This window comes from Carcharodon carcharias, chromosome 4 (genome assembly GCF_017639515.1).
Source record: "Carcharodon carcharias isolate sCarCar2 chromosome 4, sCarCar2.pri, whole genome shotgun sequence".
Classification (NCBI taxonomy): Eukaryota; Metazoa; Chordata; class Chondrichthyes; order Lamniformes; family Lamnidae; genus Carcharodon; species Carcharodon carcharias.
Window position 1 is genome coordinate 100442851 of NC_054470.1, and position 24444 is coordinate 100467294.

The 24444-nt window shown below is 42.7% G+C and overlaps 1 protein-coding gene across 1 annotated transcript in view; it reads left to right on the forward strand.

The window, feature by feature from the left end:
• dnah6 (dynein, axonemal, heavy chain 6) overlaps window positions 1-24444 on the forward strand; it is a 425407-nt gene that overhangs the window by 315032 nt on the left and 85931 nt on the right. The window contains exons 61-65 of the mRNA XM_041185312.1: window positions 142-375; window positions 10236-10371; window positions 10927-11111; window positions 21112-21302; window positions 23052-23212. Of these exons, the coding sequence (XP_041041246.1) occupies window positions 142-375; window positions 10236-10371; window positions 10927-11111; window positions 21112-21302; window positions 23052-23212 (907 nt within the window). The remainder of the gene's footprint in view (window positions 1-141; window positions 376-10235; window positions 10372-10926; window positions 11112-21111; window positions 21303-23051; window positions 23213-24444) is intronic.

Below are 24444 nucleotides of genomic sequence, written 5' to 3' on the forward strand. Positions count from 1 at the left end.
GCTTGATGGTAATTATAGAGTGAGCTATATGCTTCACTATGAGGTTACAGACTGGCAGCTGCTTCGAAAGAAATGTCAAATATACACATAGGCTGCAGTGGTAAGGAATTATTACTCAGTGCTGATCTTTTCTTTTGATAGCTCTTTAATCAAACCATTGAAACATCTGACAAGACCTATAACCTACAGAAACGCTTGAAGATTCTGTTAAATGCGACGTTATTTGCCACATACACCAATGTTTCCAGAGGCCTCTTCGAACAGCACAAACTTGTTTATAGTTTCTTGCTCTGTACTGAGATCCTACGCCAGAATGATGAAGTCACAGATGATGAATGGAACTTCTTCCTCAGGGGGGCTGTAGCCTTGGATAAGGTATGTTTCAGCTTCAAGGATCCAAATATAAAACAAGTTGTGTAATTTGAAATGCTGACCAACTTAAACTTTTGGTTAAAGCATTACTTTAAGTACTTAAGCCTTTTGATATTTGACCAGTTATTACAGTGCAGTTGTTTTTATTAATATTTTAAAATGTTTCCATTTAATGCTAAGAACGAGTTACTTATTCTTTTCACTAACTTTAGCAATAAAGTAAACATGAGTAAAGAATACTGAACTGTCATTAAAAAGGCGTAAAACATATTTGTCCATTTGTTCTCTGAGTATTCCTAACTCTGCACAAATGGATTAACAAACTTTAATGGGATGGGAACTAAAAAACTGTCTCATTTAAGGTCAATTTTACACAGAGAAAAATCAAAAATAGTTATTCAACTCCAGATTGCAGCTGCCATTACTGAATTTAATGAATGGCAAGATTTTGAAGTATCACTGAAGCATGTACAAAAGATTGAAAATACAGATACAGTGGTATCATACCACATGGTTATGGGGGGAGTGGACAAGACAGCATAAGAGCATAAAGGCTCTTGTTTGGAGAAAAACTACCCTAGGTTTTATATGCAGCCATTAGATCCCTGGGAATGGCAAGACTTAGGGTCACTTTCCAATTAAGTGAGGAAGGAAATCTGGCAGTTCAAGTTAATTCGCAATTACCAATTTTCAATCTGTACCAAAACTGAAAATTATCTGAACTCAGCAGGGATTCATTGACTGTTCTATGGAAACCTCCAATGCCAATCAATTATGCACTGCACTATCAGTGGCATTGATCTCAAAATCTACACCAGGAGACTTTTCTGGCACCAACATATATCCTGAGCCAGCTGTTTGCTCTGCACCACTCCATTAAAATGCTTCACAAGCAGTTCAGCAGCAAGCAGCAAGTGTAAAGTTGTTTTACCCCTTTAACTAATCCTCTGAACAGCACGGAGTTCTTATTTATCAGCTGGTGCCTGCAAGGGTAAAGTTGTGTGTTGGTCCATGCTCTGGAGGGCTGTTCTCCCTCCCCACTGCTACATCTGGCCCTTATACTTCTGATAGACCTGAAAAAGGAAGACAGGGGACAAGAGTTAGCTATTAGTGACAAGTAGTAGCAGAGACAGATGAATGGCAGCTCAAAGTAATATCACTTTGTCACACAGAGCATGTGTGGGAGAGATTTCAGCAAGAAAGGAAAAAGAGGAGTGGATGGCCAGTTACACTTCAGAGTGTATCCATCAGCTTTGTCATTCACAATGCCCCTAATGCATTGTCTATCTACAGTTTCCATGTACAGGGCACAGAGGTGGTTCACCTTCTGGTCCAGTACCTGTTTTCAGGTATTGTGTACAAAATCCTTCAGCTAGAACAAACAGCCTGTGTCATTTGGTGGGAATGTGTATGTCAGGACAGATGATGCATGAGTAAAAACACACATGTGGTGGAGCGAAGAAAGTGATTGTGTGGACAGTAATAGGTGTTGAGTGTGCAAGTAGTAGCAGGAGGAGGTTCTGTGAAGTGCATTGCTGTGATTGGAGGGAGTGATGGGAAGCAGCAGAGGGAAGGCTTGAGAATTCTTGTGCTACTGATGGTGGAGTGATAATCAAAGAGTAAGAGAGATGTGAGTTAGGATTCTTATCTTTGCAGCTCTGCTCACAATATTGAAGCTCTTCTGAAATTGCAGCTGGTTCCTGGGTGCAGCAGTTCTTGTGTTCCCAGTGTTATGTATTGGTGCCAGGCAACTTGCATTGTCATCTTCGGTTCCTCCTGCTCACTGTCATGATAGTAGCTGATTGTGGTTGTGGACTCCAGTATTAGATACTATATGGTACCCTGTACTAGATATAGGGTCACCTGACCTGGGGGTTGAAGGTTAGATAGCACATGTTGGAACCTGTCTTGATAGAATTCAGTTACTACAGATATGTGTTCATGTTGGGAAAATGTGTTATCAATAAAGTTAGCTAAGCTACAATGTCAACAGCCTGTGTGCATCATTGAAACAAAAAACAAGACATGGTATAAGAAGTAAACTAAACACAACAATGGATGTTCTGAAACCACCAATAGAGCTCAGTTTGGAGGGAAATCTTGCCAAAAACTGGAGGAGGTCCTGGCAGCGATTTGAGCTGTACCTCACAGCGACAGGCAGTGATTAAAAAAAGACCCTCAAATACAGTCTTCCATCTTTCTTCAGGTAACAGGGGAAGAGCCCTTGAAGTCTATAACACATTCATATTTGAAACTAAATGACTTGAAAGAAATAACGGAAAAATTCGAAGCCTACTGCAGCCTTAAGAAAAACATCACGTATGAAAGATACCAATCTTTTATGTGCACGCAAGGCAGTGACAACATTAGTCAGTACGTAACTGAGCTGAGAAAATGAGCTAAATCGTCTGACTTTGGAGAGCTTGAAGAGTTATTCATCTGAGCTAGAATAATTTGTGGGATCGCAAGTGACATTCAGAGAACGGTTTTTGACAGAAGTTGATCTCATGTTGCAGAAAACAATAAATATCTGCAGAGCAGCAGAGACAACCAAATGCCAGCTTAAACAGGTAACAGAAGGTGATAAGCCACACACTGTCAAGCAGTTAGATGCAGTTAAACAGAAAAAGCCCCGGAAAGAACAAACAGACATTCTAAACATAAAAAGAACAAAACTGCTATTTAAACATTTAAATGCAGCCAATGCAGAACAGAGCATTTACCACGTTGTTGTCCAGCCTACAGAAAGCGGTGTAAGAACTGTGATAAACTGTGACACCCAAAGTAGACCTACCCAGGAAAATACCAGTATGCTGAGAGACTGAATGAAAGTAAAGCTGGACAGAATGGAGAAACTTCACATCGTTAAGAAAATTGAAGGATCGACAAAGTGGGTTAATCCAATTGTAATTGCAGAAAAATCAGATGGGAATCTGAGAGTCTGTCTGGATCCCAGAGACCTAAACTAGACAGTACAAAGAGAGCACTAGCAGCTGCCCACAGTAGAAGAGATCATGCGTAAGCTAGCTGATACTAAATACTATTCAGTCTTGGATGTAAGTTCAGGCTTCTGGCAGGTCAAGCTAGGTGAATGCAGTTCCTATTTCTGTACCTTCAACACACCAGACGGGTGATACAGATTTTTACGCTTACCTTTTAAAATTAATTCAACTCTGGAAGAGTTTCACAGAACAGTGAAGCAGCTGTTTGAAGGGTTAGTGAGCATGGAAACCTATATCAATGGTGTACTGGTCTGGGGAGCCTCATGAGAAGCACGCGACCACAGACTGAGGCAGGTGCTGGAGCTAGAGAAAGGAACCTCAAGTTGAAGAAGGAGAAGTGCAAAATAGATCTTCATGAAATCAAGTACTTGGGGCATGTGCGAACAAGTGAGGGACTGAGGCCGGACCCAAGTAAAGTCGAAGCAGTTGTGAACATGCCACCCCCAGAAAGACTTGAAGAGATTTTTGGGGATGGTGACCTATCTTGGGAAATTAATTTCGAACATGTCAGACCTGACAGCACCTGTCAGAGAACATCTACAAAATGTTGTGGAATGGCACTGGGAACAAAGTCACCAGGAAACTTTGACCAATCTGAAGAGAATACTGACCTATCATGATTGAGTATTATGATGTCAGTCAGCTGGTCAAGATCTCAGTGTACACTTCAAAGACTGGCCTGGGAGCTGTCCTCCTGCAAAATGAGGCACCAGTGGCATAGGCTTCAAAGGCAATGACTGAAACACAGCAGTGGTATGCCCAAATAGAGAAGAAAATGCTAGCAATTGTGTTTGCCAAGAACACTTCCACCAGTTTGTCTATGGCAAAGACATGGAGGTAGATGTCAATCAATAGCCTTTGGAAGCCATTCTTAAAAAGCCCCTGAACTGTGCACCGCCAAGAATCAAAGATTACTAATGTGTATGTAGAAGTACCAGGTCAGAACTAAAGACAAACTAAGCAACAAAATGTACATCACAGACACTCTGTCAAGTGCATACTTATCCAACATGGAGGAAGAGGATAAAGAAATGGAAGCACAGGTTCAGATGCTGACAAAGAACTTACCTGTGGCTGCAACCAAACTGGATGAGATCAGGGAAGTGCCCAAGAACAACGTCACCCTGAGAAAACTGCAGCAGATTGTGCAAACTGGCTGGCCCACACATTGGAGCGGAGACCCTTCTGCTGTACAAGAGTACTAGAACTTTAGTGAAGAACCTCATGTAGCAGAAGGAATACTTTTCAAGGGAGAAAAGACTATAATTCTTGCAACACTAAGGAAAGAAATGCTGCAGCGCATACATGAAAGTCACCTTGGCATAGAAATAGGTAGAAGGAGAGCACGAGACATAATGTATTGGCCTGGAATGGGAGCACGAATCGGGGAAATGGTGAATGCGTGTGCAGAGTGCCAAAAGTACAATAAGTCGCAACAAAAAGAACCACTTCAACCACACAACACTGCAGAGAGGCCCTGGCAGAAAATTGGAGTGGACTCGTTCACATTTGACAACAGTGAGTACCTACTAGCAGTAGGCTATTAATCAAAGTTTTTTTGAGTCTGTGCTGCTGAGAAATGATAGTACGAGCATCGCTGTAATAAATCATTTAAAATCAATTTTTGCTTGCTGCGGCATACCTAAAGTACTCATCTCAGATAACGGTCCACAATTCTCACGCACTGAGTTTCACACAGGACTGAGAATTTTGCCACACTACATCAAGTCCTAGATATCCGCAATCCAATGGAATGGTGGAACGTATTGTGCAGACTTTAAATACCTGTTGAAGAAGACTACCTGGCTTTGCTGGATTTCAGGAATACTCCATTAGAGGGCATTGGATCATCTCCAGCACAGCTCCTGATGGGGAGAAGACTAAGAACTAAGCTTCCAGCTGCGCATCAACTGTTATTTCCACAGCCAGTGAGTTGCAGTGCACAGGACCTGCTCAAACCGAGAAACAGTACTTTGATCGAGGTGCATGACCGCTGCCTGACCTGAACATGGGAGAGGATTCAGCATGAAGAGATCTGGAATGCTGCTGTTGTCACAGGAATCACAGGAGAACCAAGATCTTACATAGTGCAGACTCCAAACGGACAACAGTACAGGGGAAACTGGAAATGCTTATGGAAAACAAATGAAACACAACCCTGCTCTGAACCAGAAAGTGTAGCTGAAGATCAAAAACCAGAATGCAGCAGTGAAGCAACAGATAACCTGACAAAGCCTGAGAGTCAAAGGGTGATAATGACACAGAGCTGGAGAGGGGCCTTTGTCCTTCAAAATAACATCTGTCATCACTCAGAACATCCAGTGTAAGAATAGTGAGAAAACCACAGAGATACAGAGATGAGTAAAAGACAAACGCACTGATCAAAACATTGAAAAAGAATAGATAAGAGTCTTTGTGTACTTGAGTTGGATAAAAGCTTTTTTTTAAAAAATGGAAATGTCATGATAATAGCTGATTGTGGTTGTGGACTCCAGTATTAGATACTATACAGTATTCAGTATGAGATATGGGGTCACCTGACCTGGGGTTTGAAGGTCAGATAGCACACGTTGGAACTTGTCTTGATAGAATTCAGTCACTGCAGATATGTGTTCATGTTAGGAAAATGTGTTATCAATAAAGTTAGCTCAGCTACAATATTGATGGCCTGTGTACATCATTGAAACAAAAAAAAAGACACTCACCACCTTCCAGAACTTCTTAAGCAGTATCCAAGAATTATGCAGATCATGCTCTATCTGATATTTCTTAAAGCCATTCTCCTCAATGTGGATGTTGTCAGGAAAACATGCATTTATTGCCTTTCCTCATTGTCCTTTATAAGGTGGCGAGGGGCCTTTTTCTTGAATCACTACAATCCATGTGGTTAAGGTATTCCCACAATGCTGTTGGAGAGTTCCATAATTTTGACCCAGTGATAATGAAGGAAGATACATGTCCAAATTAGGATGGTGTGCTACTTGGAGGGGCCAAAGATGCCATGGTAACTTGCTGCAGTGTATCCAGTAGATAGGACTCACTTCAGATAGTGCATGCATGTGAATATATAAGTTTTGCATTAAATTTAAAGCTTAACTAAACTATTTAATACAGCTACAGAGAACAATTGAATGATATTTATAAACCTGAAACCTAATTAGTTAAATGAAACACAATAAAGATGGCAGGGAATTTTCAAGTTGGCAGGTAGCGAATAGTGAAGCGCTGCAAGGATCAGTGTTGGAGTATCAGCTATTTACAATCCACATTAATGACTTGAACAAAAAAAAAAGAGTCATGTATTTAAGTTTGCTGATGATACAAAACTGGGTGGCAATGCAAGATGTGAGGAGGACACAAAGAGGTTGCAAAGAGCTATCGACAGGTTGAATGGGTAATGTGGGGATGTGTGAAGTTATTCACTTTGGTAATTGAATTGAAAAGCAGAATATTTTTTGAAAAGCACGAAAGTTGTAAACGTCGATGTTCAGAGAGACTTGAGAGTGTTTTTGTCAAAGGAACCAAAAACGGTTAGCATGCAGGTACATCAAGCTATTAGGAAAACAAAGAGTGTGCGCAATTGATTCTAGAACAATGGGGCAGCTCTAGGATAAGAGGCCAATCATTTAGGACTGAGATGAGGAGAAATTTCTTCGCTCAAAGGTTTGTGAACCTTTGGAATTCTCTACCCTAGAGGATTCCATCGCTGAATATATTTAAGGCTGAGATTAGACAGATTTTTGGTTTCTGAGGGAATCAAGGGATATGGGGAGCTGGCAGAAAATTGGAGTTGGAGCCTAAGATCAGCCATGATCATATTGAATGGTGGAGCAGGCTCAATGGGCCATATGGCCTTCTCCTGCTCCTATTTCTTATATTCACATTGTAGCCAAGGTATGCCAATGATGGATGAGGTGAACATTGAAGTACTGCATGAAGTGGAGATCAAGAAGATGTTGAGCTTCTTAAATGTTGTTGCACCTACACCTGTGCAGGAAAGTGGAGAGTATTCCAACACACTCTCAACTTGTACCTTGTAGGCAGAGAGAGGTTTTGGGAATCATGAGTTATGTGCTGCAGAATGCCCAGCCTCTGGCCTGCTGCAGTAGCCACAGTATTTATGTGGCTGGTCCAGTTGAGTTTTCAGTCAATGATAACTCTATGATTCTTGATTGTGGTCAGCAGGAGGGAGCCCAAGACTGTTGAATATGGTCAGGAAAGTGGCAGGGGTAGCTTAACGATGGTAATGCCATTGATTGTCAAGGGGAAGTACTTAGGATGTGGTCATGGCCTAGCACTTGTGTGGCATGAATGTTATTTTCTACTCTACAGCTCAAGCATGGAGCTGGATTGAGCTGCTTCATTATCTGAAGAATTGCCAATGGAATTGAACACTCTGTAATCATTAGCAAACAGCTCTAAACTGACCTTATGATGGAGAGAAGATCATTGACGAAGCGGCTCAAGATAGCTGGCTCTCAGATGCTGTCCTGAGGACCTCCAGCAGTGATATTCTGGCTGAGATGATTGGCCCCCATGTCTTAACAGCAGCAATCTTCATTTGTGTCAGTTATAACTCCAGCTACTCAAAACTTTTTCTCAAAACCTTGTTGGCCTCAGTTTTACTTGGCTTTCTTGGTGCCGCACTTGGTCAAATGCTGCCTTGATGTCAAGGACAGTCACTTTCACTTCACCTCCAGATGTTCACGGGGTCTTCGCTTCCTGTTAATTGCTTAATTGTCCATTCATAACTGGATGGGGTAGGGTTGTAGAGCTTCAATCTGATATTTTGGTTATGGGACAATTTAGCTAATTCTATAGCATGCTGCTTTTACTCTGTATATAACATGCATGTAGTCCCGTGTTGTAGCTTCATCATGTTGATACTCATTCTTAGGTATGCCTACTGTTGCTCCTAGAACCCTCTTCTATTTCTCCACTGAATCAGGGTTTGACATTGGCTTGATGGTAATGGGACTTGAGGTTACAGATTGTGGTGGAATACAGTTCTGCTGCTATGGCCTGCAGTGCCTTATGGATGCCTGGTTTTTAGCAGCTAGATCGGTTCTTAGTTTATCCCACTTAGCCTGGTGACAGTACCACATGACACAATGGAGGGGGCACTCATCGTGAACATGGGGCCTTGGTCTCCACAAGGACAATTTAGTAATCGCTCCTACCATTGCTGTCATGGAAAGACACATCTGTAACAAGTAGATTAGTGAGGATAAGGTCAAGTAGGTTGTCCCCTTGTGTTGGCTCTCACAACACTTGTTGCAAACCTTTTCAGGCAGCTATGTCACTCAGGATTTAGGATTCAGCCAGTTGAATCAATGGTGATATTTTGGAGCTGTACATTTAGTGATGAAGGCCTTGTCAAGAGTCCATACTGTGCCCTTGCTACTCAAAGAGGAGAAACACTGATTGATCAGCTGAGGGAGGGTGGCTGGTGGTAAGCAGTAGGAAGTTTTTTTTGCCTACGATTGGCCTGAAACCCTCGGACTTTCATGGTGGCGGGAGGAGGCAAAGTCAATGTTAAGGACTCCATGAGCCATTCCCTTCCAATTATATACCACTGAACCCTGACCTCTGGTGAGTATGTCCTGCTGGTATATGGCATACCCTAGAATGGTGCTGGCGTGATCTAGGATGTTGGCTAATAAATATCATTCTGTGAGTATGATTACATTAGAGGGCAAAATTGTACCCCCTTGGGGGAGGAAGAGTGGGAGCAGGCAGGTTCCCGATCAGCGCTCCCAGTTGGGAGCGCGCCACCATTTTATGTGGGTGGGCCAATTAAGGCCCGCCCAGCATGACATCCACCAGGAAGAGCTATGCGGTCCCTGTGCAGGCGGGGGAGGATTCCCTCAGCCGGGAGTGCGCTCTTTCGCGCATGCGCTCGAAATAGCACACAGATCTCCCTGAGGCTAAGTGCTGCCTCAGTGAGACCGGCTCAGATTTCCAACTTTTAATAAAGGAGTTTAAAAATTTTCCCTGCCATGTGACACTGTCACATGAGTTGGGATATGTCCATAACTTTTACTTAAACCTTTCATTAAAATGTAAATACCCTCATGAAACCTCATCCCGCCAGTGGATGAGGTTTCATGTTTTTTCACAAGTCCGCCTGGGCTCCCGGCCTGCCCGTCAAGGTTAAGGTTGGACGGGCAGGTCCATTAATGAGCTGAATTGGTTTTCTAATGACCTTAATTGGCTGTTGACAGGTCGGCGGGCACGCATCCGAATGGGCTGCACCCCCACCAACCTGAAAATGGAAATTACACAGGGTGATGTCGGGACTTCCACCCAACGTCATCCCGCATCATTTTACGCGTTGGCGAGCAGGCCCCGTCCCTGCTTACCGACCGGAAGACCCTGTCTAGAATAGTTTGTGGAACAGCTCTCCCAATTTTGGCAGAGGTCTCCAGATATTAATGAAAAGGATTTTGAAGGGTCAACTGGGCAGGATGTGCCCATCTCTTGTCCTGGTTGAATGCCTATAGCTCACAGCTGAGAGGGATCTGTGTGTTTTATTTTACTGATGGTGAAGTTGATTTGCTGCGAGTGCCTGAAACATGACTTATGTTTTCCTCAGGCTTAATATAGCCTGCAATTGCTTTCTATTCATGTGCTGATATATATCCAATTCAGATCATTTTGTAGTTTTGCTATACCTGATACCTTGATGCTATTGAATCTAGGAGCATCAGATAATCAATTATGTTACCAAATATGAGTGGTGTGATTATACCCATCATTTTGAAGGAGGCTTGAAGGTTTTTCAATCAGTAGATGTTAAATCCAATGATTAAGTGACTGCAAATAGAGCCGATGCTGAATTCTAGTTTTTCTTCTTCCTAGGAGCGTCCTCCAAAACCACCAGCCAATTGGTTGAGAACTGCAGTGTGGCATACATGCTGTAACCTTGAAGATAATTTGCCATGCTTCAAGGGCATTACAAAGGAAATTGTTGCAACTCACATAAAGGTCAACTTAGGTAAAACTCAAATACCATTATTTTTTATTTCCAGAAAGATATTACATTTTTCATAATATTTCTCCCAATATGAATTGTCGACTATCATCAGAGACCCTGTGCCTGAACTCCGCTTTAAGGTAGGAACTTAAATTTTGGCATGTTGCAGAATGTCGGTAATTGCTCTTTCAGTGACTTATCATGTACTGCAGCTATGTCACAGCTTGCAGGTTGTGGATCCTGTTGGCTCATTCAAGGATTACATCATATAATTATTGGCATTTCTTCCATTCAAGGCTCCATTACATTCCCTCAGGTGCTCACCTGCCTGAAGCTGTTATCACTCTCTGGAGGCGCCAACTTACTTAACCACTGTCTGGAGCTCAGTGTTGACCAGCCACAGGATTTATTGTCATTGTAGTATCTGGTTTTAACGTCTGACGTAACTATGCCTTTACTAGCACTGCTTTTATTATATTATTAGTTTTACATATGAACATACGAAATAAGAGCAGAAGTTGGCCATTCAGCCCCTTGAGCCTGAAATTTGATAACTTTTGTCAACCATTGTTTCAGGACGTCTTGACATTGGTATCAACCCACCATCTTGGGATGGATATGTATCAAAGTTGCCACCATATTCACCAAAACCACCAGATACTGAAGCTGAAGACCAAGAATATGTTGTCACTGGCTACTGGAATGAAAGGCTGTCTTTGTTTCAGAAACTCATTTTAATTAAAAGTTTTATGGAAGAAAAGGTATGTTATTAATTTCATATGGTTACATAACCATAGGTATACCTGAACAATGTTTAGTTGTGATCCAGTTAATTTTTTGGCAAAAACATTAGGCTAAATTTTATCAGTTGCCTGGTGCTGGTGGGGGACGGGGCTCAGAGGTTGGGTGGGGTGGGGGGTGGGGGGAGGGGGGGTTGGGGTGACAGTAAAATAGCAGGGAGCAGCGTTGGGACAGCTTGATGCCACTGGGGAAGTTATGGGCTGCTCATATGGAAGTTATGGAATCAGCTGCCTGCTCCACCGAGGGACCCATAAGTTAGAGATTATTTAACAGGGCCACTGGCATTTTGCCACCAGCTTAGTAGAAGCAACCTCTGTGCTGGAACACAGGGGGCCACCCAAGCCAGAGGTTGTGTGGCCCAAAGAAGGGGCCACAGGCCTGAAAGGCAAACCCTGTGGACTTTGGCCTTCTAAATTTTCATTTTTATGCACTTGTCTCCATTTTGAGGCGTCCTCAATTTTCTTTTCTGCCTCAGCAGCATCCACCACTCTCGGTGGTGCTGTTGAGGCTTCAGTATCAGGAGCCCATGGAGCCCACAGGTTGCTAATTAGGAGGCCGCATGCAGTAAAATAGTGAAGCTGCTCCTGCTGCCATCATGTGTGGGCTCAGGACCCACTTATCCACCCAGCAATGGGATCCTGAAAACCACTTTAAAATTCAGCCCAGTATGACAGTTTCATGCTACTTTTCCAAACTCCATGGGCAAACATTCTATGGGACCCCGCTAGTTAGTTTTTCAGGCTGTAGAGTGGGGCGGCGGGGGTGTGGTCCCATAGAATTCCCCAGGTGACCTTAGGCAAGAAGGGGGCAGGGTGCCTTCCTCACAGGTCCCTTTTCCCAATTCGTACACCGCCTCCCCGCTATATCCCATCACGTTCCGCCCACCTAGTCTCCCGTCTCCACTGTGACATCCAACTCCCCCGCCCCTCTGCACTAACCTGCATCCAAGGTGCATGTCTGACTTGTGGGTCTCGGTATAGTCCCAACAATGGCCACTGCTCCTTGTGGCTTTGCTGAGACTGCAAAATTACTGGCCAAGCAGATTGGCCGGCAGCTCTCTGGGGTGGGACTTCCTACTGAGTGAAGGTGCAAGTCTTGCCTCCAACCAGTTAACACAGGACAGCTGGCATCCTGATGATCCTTTGGGTGTAGAGCAGGAAACCCTGCCACCCATTATATTCAGCCCCATGATGTTGTTGCAATAGGAATTGTTCTTATGAGGTTGGGGTTAAAGCACACTATTGCAGCAGACTGCATGGGTTTTACTCTGTATTTGTGATATATGCAACATGGGTAATTTTGAGACTGACCCTGGATCTTAGAAGTTCAGACGTTTGATCTTTCACATTATTACAAACACTAACATTTCTCCAGATGCCCCTCTTTCTTTCTAGTAAAAATTAATCTGAAACAAAATTGTTTTATTTCATTACACATGGCTGTAATATAGCTGTTATTAAACAGACAAAACAGCTGCAAGGAGCTATATTAGTTCAAGTAGGATTCAAAAGAATACACAGTTTGCTTCGTGGTGGCCTTTTATTACATTTTAAGCACTTCAGTAAGGGGCACGGATTACTTCTCCCGATCTGCAATCTTCAATCTAATACCTGTAGCAAAAATATCAACTTTCCAGTACAATGTGTATGTGTGATGGAGGGCTGCTTTGAAATATGGGGGCCAATTTTGCTAAATTCTTGTCTATTCATCAGACACGAAGATCAGGAAAAATAGGGCCAGGACTCCTCTCCAATAATGTACTGCAGTTTTTTGGGCCTTCCCTGAGGGAACAAAAGGGCTTGTGCTTACAATAAGCAGAGACTTGAAAACCTTATTTAAATGAGGCAGGTGGATGCCCCAGCTTCCTGGCTCCCTTTCCCTGTATTGTGGCCTATTTATTGTCAACCAGAAGGAGTGCCTGAAAAAAAAATCACTGTGAACTTTGCATCTGCGATCACCGCAAAACCAGAGAGCCTGAGAGGGCCAGGCTGCAGGTCAAAAAGACAAAATTGTAAATGGCCTTTTTTTGTCTTTGCAACAATCCATCAGACCATAATCACAACAGCCAGTGCTACAGATCTGCAGACCTGCTACACCTACCAATGTCTCTGCCCTACTTCCGAATACAAGGCCTGGTTACTGCTGGCCTTGTACTGGACGTGCAACCAAGCCATAGCGATAACCCAGGCAGTCAGAAGCCTGTTCAGTAACACCTTCAGGGCCCCCAAGGAAATCAACTTCATTGATTTCACTGTCATCAATTAAATAACCAGTCACAAAGTTGTGTTTTCTACATAAAGTTTCACCTTGAATATTTCAGCATAATCCTGGCTGGTCTCCCACATTCTACCCTACTTAAGCTTGAGACCAAAATTCTACTGCCCGTGTCTTAATTCACAGAAAGTCCCATTTACCTCACACCCTTGCTCACTCCTGCGCTTAATGACCTTCATTGGTTCACAGTCAAACATAACTTGATTTTAAAATTCTTAATCTTGTTTTCAAGTACCCCATGCCCTCACCCCTCCCTATCTCTGCAATCTTCTCCAACTTCGCAACCCACTGAGATATCTGCACTCATCTAGTTCTGGCCTCTTGAACATTTGGGATTTTAATCACTCCATAGTTAGTGACTGCGCTTTCTATTGCGAGGGCCCTAAGCTCTGGAATACCCTCCCCAGACCTCTCTGCCTCGCTTCCTCACTTTCCTCCTTAAAAAAACTCCTTAAAACCTACCTCTCTGACCAAGTTTTTCATTATCTGACCTAATAGCTCCTTATGTAGTATAGCATTGTATTTTGTTTTATAATGCTCTCTTGAAACACCTTGGAACATTTAATTATATTACAGGCACTATATAAATATAAGTTGTTGTTGTTCCAATGAGAAAAGAAAGTGAATAACACAAAGGTATTGTCAGAATGCCGGAATGACCTGTGCTATTCTAACTCTTCTGTGCTAACATTGTTGGCTTAAACTCTGGGAAATCAGCTTAAATTAAACTGAATGTGGCCTAACATGTTTAAAATAAAGACTTTTTAAATTCTAATGGATAATGAAAAAGGATCAATGTTGGTTACTTACAACATTCACATATCTGGATAGGCAATGCATGTATTACAGTTAAAGAAAATTATGGTCAGTTGTCTTGGAAATGAAAACCTTGTGCCTTGTGCTCATTGATTATCCAAAAGTATTGTTGCCTTAGTCATTAAACTCCTGGCAAGTTCAGGGAATCTCACTTGAAGACTAACTTGCTTTCGGCATGCACGCTGTGACACTGAAATAAATGTTAATATCACATTATTCAAATGTTAGCAATACCTTAATTACCAGGTAGGGTCAGGATACTCTGGTGGGCCCCTCCTCTGTCAATCCATGGATTTATTAACTTGTCAGTATCCAGATCACTCAGCAGAAAGGAAATGCAGCAGGGAGAAGACACACTGCCGACCCGACCTCCCCTTCTTATTCCATAGTTAAGCTTGTTCTGACACAGCAATTGGTAAAGGCTGAATTGTTTAAATCCCAGAGGGAAACTTGAACAACTGTCATAACCTATATTTTCAATTGGTATGTTTGAGATGCAGCTCTGAATTCAGGAATAAAACTACCAAACTTCGAGAGGTTTTGTTATTTAAAACTAAATTAAACATTTATTAATTTAACAACAAATTAAACACGTACACCTGTCTACAAATTGCTACCATAATAGCTTTTAAATAAATCCCCAAATTAATCACTCCTGGGTGAATCTTCATCAAGGCAAGAATATCCCATAGGCTTTAAACAGACACCAGGCAAAACACATTTGATCTTACAAATTCAAATTAAGGTTCCTTGCAATTTGTTTCCTTTGCAGACACAGCTATAGGCTTACGGGCTAGTTAGATCTTAAATGCCTGTCACACATAAACGCCTTTCTGTTTATACCTAACTTCCCCTTTGAATGTACATTTTCCATTGTATTGCCAGGTTTTTTTTAAAAAAAATTACCTCTACAACAATAATCCTTTCATTCTACCAATTTTATTAGTAATATAAACACATTGCTCGGCATCTCCCAGCTAAGTGCAAGATTTTACCCATTCTTTTGAGTGGTTTATTCAACAAATGCAAATTGCACCTTACCTTTTAACTTCCTTACATTTATCTAATTAACATCCTAAACTACTATACATTAAAGCACCCAGACTAGCTGGCTTTAATCCTTAGAATCGTAGAGGTCTACAGCACACAAAAAAGCCCTTCGGCCCATCGAGTCTGTGCAGGTCAAACAAGTACCTAACTATTCTAATTCCATTTTCCAGCATGAGGCCCATAGCCTTGTATGCCATGGCATCGCAATTACACATCCAAATACTTCTTAAATGTTATGAGGCTTTCTGCCTCTACCACCCTTTCAGGCAGTGAGTTCCAGATTCCCACCACCCTCTGGGTGAAAAAATTCTTCCTCACATCCCCTCTAAAACTTCGTGCCCCTTACCTTAAATCCATGCCCCCTGGATATTGATCCCTCCACCAAGGGGAAAAGTTACTTCCTGTCTACGCTATCTATGCCCCTCATAATTTTATCTACCTCAACCATGTCCCCCCTCAATCTCCTCTACTCCAGGGAAAATAACCCCAGTCTATCCAATCTCTCCTCATAACTAAAACTCTCCAGCCCAGGCAACATCCTGGTAAATCTCCTCTGCACTCCATCTAGTACAATCACATCCTTTCCACAAGGCAGATTCCAGAACTGCATGCAATACTTTAGCTGTGGCCCAACCAGCATTTTATACAGTTCAGCATAACCTCTCTGCTCTTATATTCTATGCCTCAACTAGTAAAGGCAAGTATCCCATATGGCGCCTTAACCACTTTATCTACCTGTCCTGCTACCTTAAGGGACCGGTGGGCATGCACACCAAGGTCCCTTTGATCCTCGGCATTTCCCAGGGTCCTACCATTCATCATGTATTCCCATGCCTTGTTTGTCCTGCCCAAGTGCATCACCTCACACTTATGGGGGATTTCAATATGCAGGTAAACTGGGAAAATCAGGTTGGTAGTGGATCCCAAGAAAAGGAATTTGTGGAATGTCTACGAGATGGGTTTTGGAGCAGCTTGTGGTGGAGCCCACTAGGGAACAGGCAAATCTAGATTTAGTGATGTGTAATGAGGCAGATTTGATAAGGGAGCTTAAAGTGAAGGACCCCTTAGGAGGAAGTGACCATACTATGATAGAATTTACCCTGCAATTTGAGAAGAAAAAGCTGGAATCAGATGTAACAGTATTACAGTTGAATAAAGGCAACTACAGAGGCATGAGGGAGGAGCTGGCCAGAATTGACTAGGAGATGAGCCTAGCAGGAAAGACAGTGGAATAGCAATGGCAGGAGTTCTGGGAGTAATTTGGGAGACACAGCAAAAATTCACCCCTAGGAAGAAGAGGCATACTAAAAGGAGAATGAGGCAACCATGGCTGACAAGGGAAGTCAGGGACAGCATAAAAGCTAAAGAGAAAGCATACAATGCAGCGAAGAGCAGTGGGAAACCAGGGGATTGGGAAGCCTACAAAGACCAACAGAGGACAACTAAAAAAGAAATAAGGAGGGAGACGATTAAACATGAGGGTAAACTAGCCAGTAATATAAAAGAAGATTGCAAGAGTTTTTTAGATATATAAAGGGTAAGAGAGAGGTAGAAGTGGACATTGGGCCGCTGCAAAATGACACTGGAGAAGTAGTAGTGGGGAACAAAGAAATGGCGACGGAACTGAATAGGTACTTTGCGTCAGTCTTCACAGTGGAAGACACAATTGACATCCCCTAAGTTCAAGAGAGTTGGGGTCAGAGCTGAGTATGGTGGCCATTACCAAGGAGAAGGTGCTAGGAAAACTGAAAGGTCTGAAGGTGGATAAATCACCTGGATCAGATGGATTAGACCCCAGAGTTCTCAAGGAGATAGCTGAAGAGATAGTGGAGGCATTAGTGGTGATCTTTCAGGAATCACTGGAGTCAGGAAGGGTCCCAGAGGACTGGAAAATCGCTAATGTAGCCCCCCTGTTTAAGAAGGGAGTGAGGCAAAAGACGGGAAATTACAGGCCGATTCACCTGACCTAGGTTGTTGGTAAGATTTTAGAGTCCATTATTAAGGATGAGATTTCAGAATACTTGGAAGTGCATGGTAAAATAGGGCAAAGTCAGCATGGTTTCATCAAGGGGCGGTCATGCCTGACAAATCTGTTAGAATTCTTTGGGAAGGTAACGAGTAGGTTAGACAAAGAAGAGCCAATGGATGTTATCTACTTGGACTTCCAGAAGGCCTTTGACAAGCTGCCGTACAGGAGGCTGCTCAGTAAGAAAAGAGCCCATGGTATTAGAGGCAAGGTACTAGCATGGATAGAAGATTGGCTGTCTGGCAGGAGGCAGAGAGTGGGATAAGGGGGTCCTTCTCAGGATGGCAGCTGGTGACTAGTGGAGTTCCGCAGGGGTCAGTATTGGGACCACAACTGTTCACTTTATACATTAATGATCTAGATGAAGGAACTGAGGGCATCCTGGCTAAGTTTGCAGATGATACAAAGATAGGTGGAGGGACAGGTAGTATTGAGGAGGTGGGGAGGCTGCAGAAGGATTTGGACAGGTTAGGAGAATGGGCAAAGAACTGGCAGATGGAATACAATGTGGGGAAGTGTGAGGTCATGCACTTTGGTAGGAAGAATAGAGGCATAGACTATTTTCTAAATGGGGAAAGAATTCAGAAATCTGGAGTGCAAAGGGACTTGGGAGTCCTAGTCCAGGATTCCCTTAAGGTTAACTTGCAGGTTGAGTCAGTAGTTTGGAAGGCAAATGCAATGTTGGCATTTATTTCGAGAGGACTAGAATATAAAAGCAGGGATGTGCTGCTGAGGCTTTATAAGGCTCTGGTCAGACCACATTTAGAATATTGTAACCAATTTTGGGCCCCTTATCTCAGGAAGGATGTACTGGCCCTGGAGAGGGTCCATAGGAAGTTCATGAGAATGATCCCAGGAATGAAAGGCTTAACATATGAGGAATGTTTGAGGACTCTGGGTCTATACTCGATGGAGTTTAGAAGGATGAGGGGGGGATCTGATTGAAACTTACAGAATACTGAAAGGCCTGGATAGAGTGGACGTGGGGAAGATGTTTCCATTAGTAGGAGAGACTAGGACCTGAGGGCACAGCCTCAGAGTAAAGGGAAGACCTTTTAGAACAGAGATAGAGGAGAAACTTCTTTAGCCAGAGAGTGGTGAATCTATGGAATTCATTGCTACAGAAGGCTGTGGAGGCCATTTCATTGGGTGTATTTAAGACTGAGATAGATAGGTTCTTGATTGGTAAAGGGATCAAAGATTATGGGGAGAATGCGGGAGAATGGGATTGAGAAATTTATCAGCCATGATTGAATGGCGGAGCAGACTCGATGGGCCGAATGGCCTAATTTCTGCTCTTATTTCTTATGGTCTTATGGTCTTAGCCGGATTAAATTCCATTTGCCATGATCAGCCCATCTGACCAGCCCATCTATACCCTCCTGTAATCTAACGCTATCCTCCTCACTATTTACCACCCCACCAATTTTCGTGTTATCTGTGAACTTACTGATCAACCCTCCTACATTCAAGTCTAAATCGTTTATATATACCACAAACAGCAAGGAACCCAACACTGATCCCGGTGGAACCCCACTGGACACAGGCATCCAGTCACAAAAACACCCGTCGACCATCACCCTCTGTTTCCTGCCACTTACCCAATTCTGGATCCAATTTGCCAAATTGCCTTGGATCCCATGGGCTCTTACCTCCATTATCAGTTGTCCATGTGGGACCTTATCAAAAGCGTTGCTGAAGTCCAAGTAGACTACATCAAATGCATTGCCCTCATCTACACACCTGGTCACCTCTTCGAAAAATTCAATCAAATTTTTCAGACATGACCTCCCCTTAATAAAACCATGCTGACTGTCCTTCATTAATCCCTGCCTTTCAAAGTGTAGATTAATCCTGTCCCTCAGAATTGCTTCCAATAGTTTCCCCACCACTGAGGTTGGACTGACTGGCCTGTAGTTCCCTGGTTTATCCCTTCATCCCTTCTTGAATAATGGTTCCACATTGGCTTTCCTCCAGTCCTCTGGCACCTCTCCTGTGGCCAGAAAGGTATTGAAAGTTATTGCCAGCGCCCTTGCTATCTCCTCCCTTGCCTCACTCAACAGCCTGGGATATATTTCATCTGGGCCTGGAGATTCATCTACTTTTAAGCCTGCCAGACCACTTAGAACCTCCTCCCTTTCTATGTTAATTTATTTAATTATATCACAGCCCTTCTGCCTGATTTTAATACCCACATCGTCCCTCTCACTTGTGAACGCCGACATAAAGTATTCATTTAGAACCATACCTATGTCTTCCGGCTCCACACACAAATTATCACTATGGTCCCTACTCTTTCCCTAGTTATCCAAGTACTCTAAATGTACTTGTAAAATAACTTTGGATTTTCCTTTATTTTACCTGCCAATGTTTTTCATGCCCCCCTTTTGCTCTCCTAATTTCCTTTTTAAGTTCCCCCCCACACATTCTATACTCCTCTCAGCCTTCCGCTGTTTTGATTGATCGGTATCTGTTTTGAGCCCTCTGTATCTGATTAATCCAATTAAGACACACAGACACACACACACAGATACACGCATAGACACAGACCCTACTACAATTCCAATTTAAAAATAATTTCCAGTAACATTATTAGCATTAATATCTCTTCATGACAAGCTTGTGTGGAGATGATAGAATTTCTACATACATGTCCCAGTGAAAATTCTCAGCAGTTTTACACTGGGATTGTATAGATAAAGCTCTGAGAAAATTGGGGACCTTTACCTTCCTCGTGCTGTTGTCTTTTTCTTTACTCCAAAATTTCTCCTTCCTTTTTCTCCAAAGACTACCAGCTTCAATTTTGTTTGGCAACAAGCCATTGCTGACATACCAGTAAAATTCCAGCCCACATTTTAAGCTGATGCCCTCTCATCAGAACTGGAAGATGTTGGTGATGAACCCACTTTAAGCACACACAGAGATAGAGAAAATTGATAGTTGAAAAAATGCAAGGGAAGCTCTGTAAATGGCGACGGTCAGAATTGATTAAATGACTAAAGGAGGTGCAAGTGAAACAAGTGTGGAAGAATAAATTGGGTCCAGTGGAGGTGTTAATGGTTATGAACACCCAAGAGAAAATGGGAGCATTGATTATGATCTAAAATGATTAAACTCATTGTTATGGCTGGAAGGCTGTAAAGTACCATGTGGAAAGATGAGGTGGTGTTTCTTGAGCTTGTGTTGAACATCAATGGAACAGTGTAGGATGCCAAGGACAGATAAGTCAGAATGGGAGCTTAATGGAAAATTAAAATGGCACTTGACTGGAGACTTAGGGTCACAATTGAAGACTGAGCAGAGCTGTTCAAAAAAGCAATCAGCCAATCTAAGTTTGCGAATCACTGTTTCAACACCTGCCCTTTCACTCTCTTCCTTCCCATTGTAGAGGGCCCCCAAGCCGCCTCCTGAGTGTAACAGTAATTGCTCATACTTCTTCACATTTAATACTCTATTTGCTACTCACAATGCTGGAGCAACAGTTGGTGCAAGGCTAAAGCAATGATAAATATGAGTTAGGAGGCACAATCTAGCTATCCCTGTGAGGTCATGGAATTTATTTCTCCACTCTTTTGGGATTGGGGGAGGGGTGCAATAATCCTTGCACTGCCATGCTCATCCCACTCATTCCAGCAGTTTGCTCGAAAAGCTCCCTAACCTACCACAAAAACACATTCAAAGCAATTTCTACCCCATTGTTTCAAAAGTCAGTGAAACCAGAAAAAATTTCATGAAGGCAGAAAATAGTTTGTAAGATATTTTGATAATTGAATTGTTTTTCACTCTTTTTCCAGGTAGTATTTGCAATCACAGATTTTGTCATAGAAATTCTTGGGAAGGAGTTTGTGGAGAACCCTCCTGTGGATTTAGCTACCCTTTATCAGGACATATCAAATAACATTCCCCTTGTTTTCATATTAAGTACTGGGTCAGATCCTATGGGAGCCTTCCTAAGATTTGCAAAAGAAAAGGACTACTCTGACAGGTGAGTTCCATGTTCACTTGGCCAAAGTATAACAATGGCCCTTTTCCTACAAATAGCCAATACTTGCCGGTCAAGGTAGTGGTCTGAGAAAAGTGTGGGCCATGATCATGGTGGTTACATCGACCTGCAAAACTGACTGTGTTCCAGTTGAAGGATAAGGGAAAGAGACCTTTGTAATAGACGACTGGTGCCTCGAAACATTGGAGGTGTATTCTGGCACACACTGATCATTGCAAAGAGAAGCCCTTCATCTGTCTAGCATTGCCCAGGTCTGTGTCTCCCAAAACCCAGTCATCTCTCCTTCTGTCCCCTGCATAGACTCTGACCCAGATTTTATACAAAAATGTTCTTATTTTCAGGGGCTTCTGGTTACAGATTTGGCCCATGTGATTTCCAGCCTCATTGACCTATCACCACTTCAGACCTACCTGGATGCCAATGAGAATGTTCTCAGCCAGAAGGATTTCATGGCTTCTACAGGATAATGTGGTAGTACTGTTCCTGTATGATGTAACACCAGATCAGTACCAAGTTGATCCAAAGTGTAGACTTCTATATCACTTAAGAAATTTCTCCTGTATGCCTTTGCATCACATCTCAGCACGCCACACCTTGTCTTGGGTTTCAATTCATGTTGGCTAAAAACATTGACTTGGTAAGTCAGCGTTGATGCTCTGGGATGCACTCTGGGCTACAAGTGCAATCAATGTGATTGGGCTAGCTTTGGACAGCCAAATGGTGGGTCTCATGCAGGAGAAAGTGAGTTGCAAATTCTGAATATTTCCTCCAAGTAGATACATACAAATAAGTTTTGTGAGAGAGGTAAACGTACAGGCAGGCCAATTTTAACCTTGCTAGCAAATCAGGAAGGGTCAGCTAGTTTGGCCAAAATGGTGGTCAGGGGTTTCTCACTATGCTTGCACTCATTGCCATTTTAACTGCAGGCTTTCGACAGTGTCAGGGCTATCTAGGCAGGATCACTCTATCTAAATGTCAGTGTCCAACGGCATTACTTGGACTGCAACACAATTTTAATTGCTGACTATGGTGTTAACATCCAGGACAGAGCAGCCAGTGAAAACTGGGGCAAGCAGGGCCAGAAATGGCCCACAAAAATGCTTACAGTGGTTTTCGATTTCCTCGTGGACCAGTAGAAGTAGGAGTGCTTCTCCTAGCCCCAGAAAGAAATCTTGGGCCTCTTCTTTCCTGGGCTTCCCTCCACTGACCACATACCTTATTCTAAGGGCCATTCCATGAGGAGAACCAAAGGTCCCGCTGCTGGTCCTAGCTTGTCTCCTCCTCATTCAGTGCACTTCTCAACTATTGCCCCCCAACACTTTTCATGGCCTACTGCAGCCTGGCACAGTGTTCAAGCCTTACGACATTGTGTCATCTTGGAACTGGTGAAATGCAGCGGGTACCTCAATCAGGATGTGCAGCTGATTGAAGACACAGCTCTAAAATAAAATCTGGGTTAGTGTCTATGCAGGGGACAGAAGGAGAGATGACTGGGTTTTAGGACATAAGGACCTGGGCTCAGGCCTCCATTTGGCAGGTGACCTGTGAGCTCTGTTTGACAGTTGCTCAGAAGTTCAAATCCATCTTGTTCCTTGCTTGCGACATACGTCAACCTTTCTCAATCTTTCTGATTAATTTTAATAACACAGTATTCATGTATAATCACACAACAAGTCTATGTTATTCCTTCTGACTGATTTGTTTTCACTCTGATTTGCTTTCATAATGCAGGGTACAATCTATTTCTTTGGGACAAGGTCAAGGGCCCATCGCTGAAAAACTGATTAAAGAAGCTCTAAGGACAGGCAACTGGATATTTCTTCAAAATTGTCATCTTGCAGTTTCTTGGATGTTAACAATGGAGGAATTAGTTAAGTCATTAACAGAACCAAGTAAGTACAAGTATTAAATTATCCTTATGCGTGAAATCCATTGGCAGGAGCATAGGTTACATAAGGAAATGTACCAGCCAATCCACTTTCCTTAGACATCGACACTGCTGCAATGTCATTGTTGTTAAAGTATGGCCAAATGGCTAACTGTTACTACATCATTTATTTATGTACTCTAGGCACAAGTCACCTAGCAGCCCAATTATTCAATTATTCAAAATTCTCAGCTGCTGACATTCCCTTGAGTCACTGAATCTTAATGAAAAGTTAGACATATGTAAGTGAAGTAAAGAGTGATGAAATGTTGGAGAATATGCCACACGGATTTGTGGGCTGTGTTCAACACTGTTCTGAGCATTCCTTCTCCTATGATGTGGGAATTTAAAAAAAACTTAAAGGAAAATTGTTAGCATAGTGTCTGCAGTTCCCAGAATGTCATTGTCTGAACATAGGCAAAGAGGAGACTATTCCAGAACACATTTGTTTGATTCACAAAGTCCAACTCCACACATAAAATTTATCATGGTATGGCAATATTTTTCTGTTTGCCACTCAAAATGACTGTGAAATAATTTGAATGAAGGTCTTTGATCTCTTTTTGAGGTAAAAGCTTCACAGAGTATATTTTTATTATACCTTTTATAAAGAGATAGATGGGCATGCAAGGTACACGATTGATGGGCCTTGTGTTATGTTTATAGTTACCATTCAGAAAAAATATCATTCATTGAAAGATACGTAGGACCAGATTTTTGTGGAGTCAGGAAGGCTCTGCGGACCTTTGAAAATGGCAGCCGGGATCTGGATGTGGAAGACCCACCCCCATTTCTGACAGATCAATTTTTGCTAGTAGGGGAAAGGGGGCAGGGCCTGATACAAACACAAATTCAGCAGGGCCAGCAGTGCTGAGTTCAAACAGACCCCAAATGGCTGGTCCCAAGGGCCTGTGGGGGTCACAAATTGATGGAGTAGGTATAAGTGCTCTTGAAGGGCTGTCTGTTTAAATGTCATGATATGAAGTTTTTAAAAAATCCCCTGCTCTTTAAACTTTAAAAAAAAAACAGGCTGCAGCTGTCCCTGAGAGGGCATGAAGGGCCATGGAGGGTAGGTGGGGGGCATGAGTTGGCATTAAGTTGGCATGGAGGGCATGAGGAGCCATGGAAGTGGATGGGAGGATGGAGGGGGTGTTATGAGTGAGGGCTAGCAAGCCTAACAGTTCCTGAAACAACTGG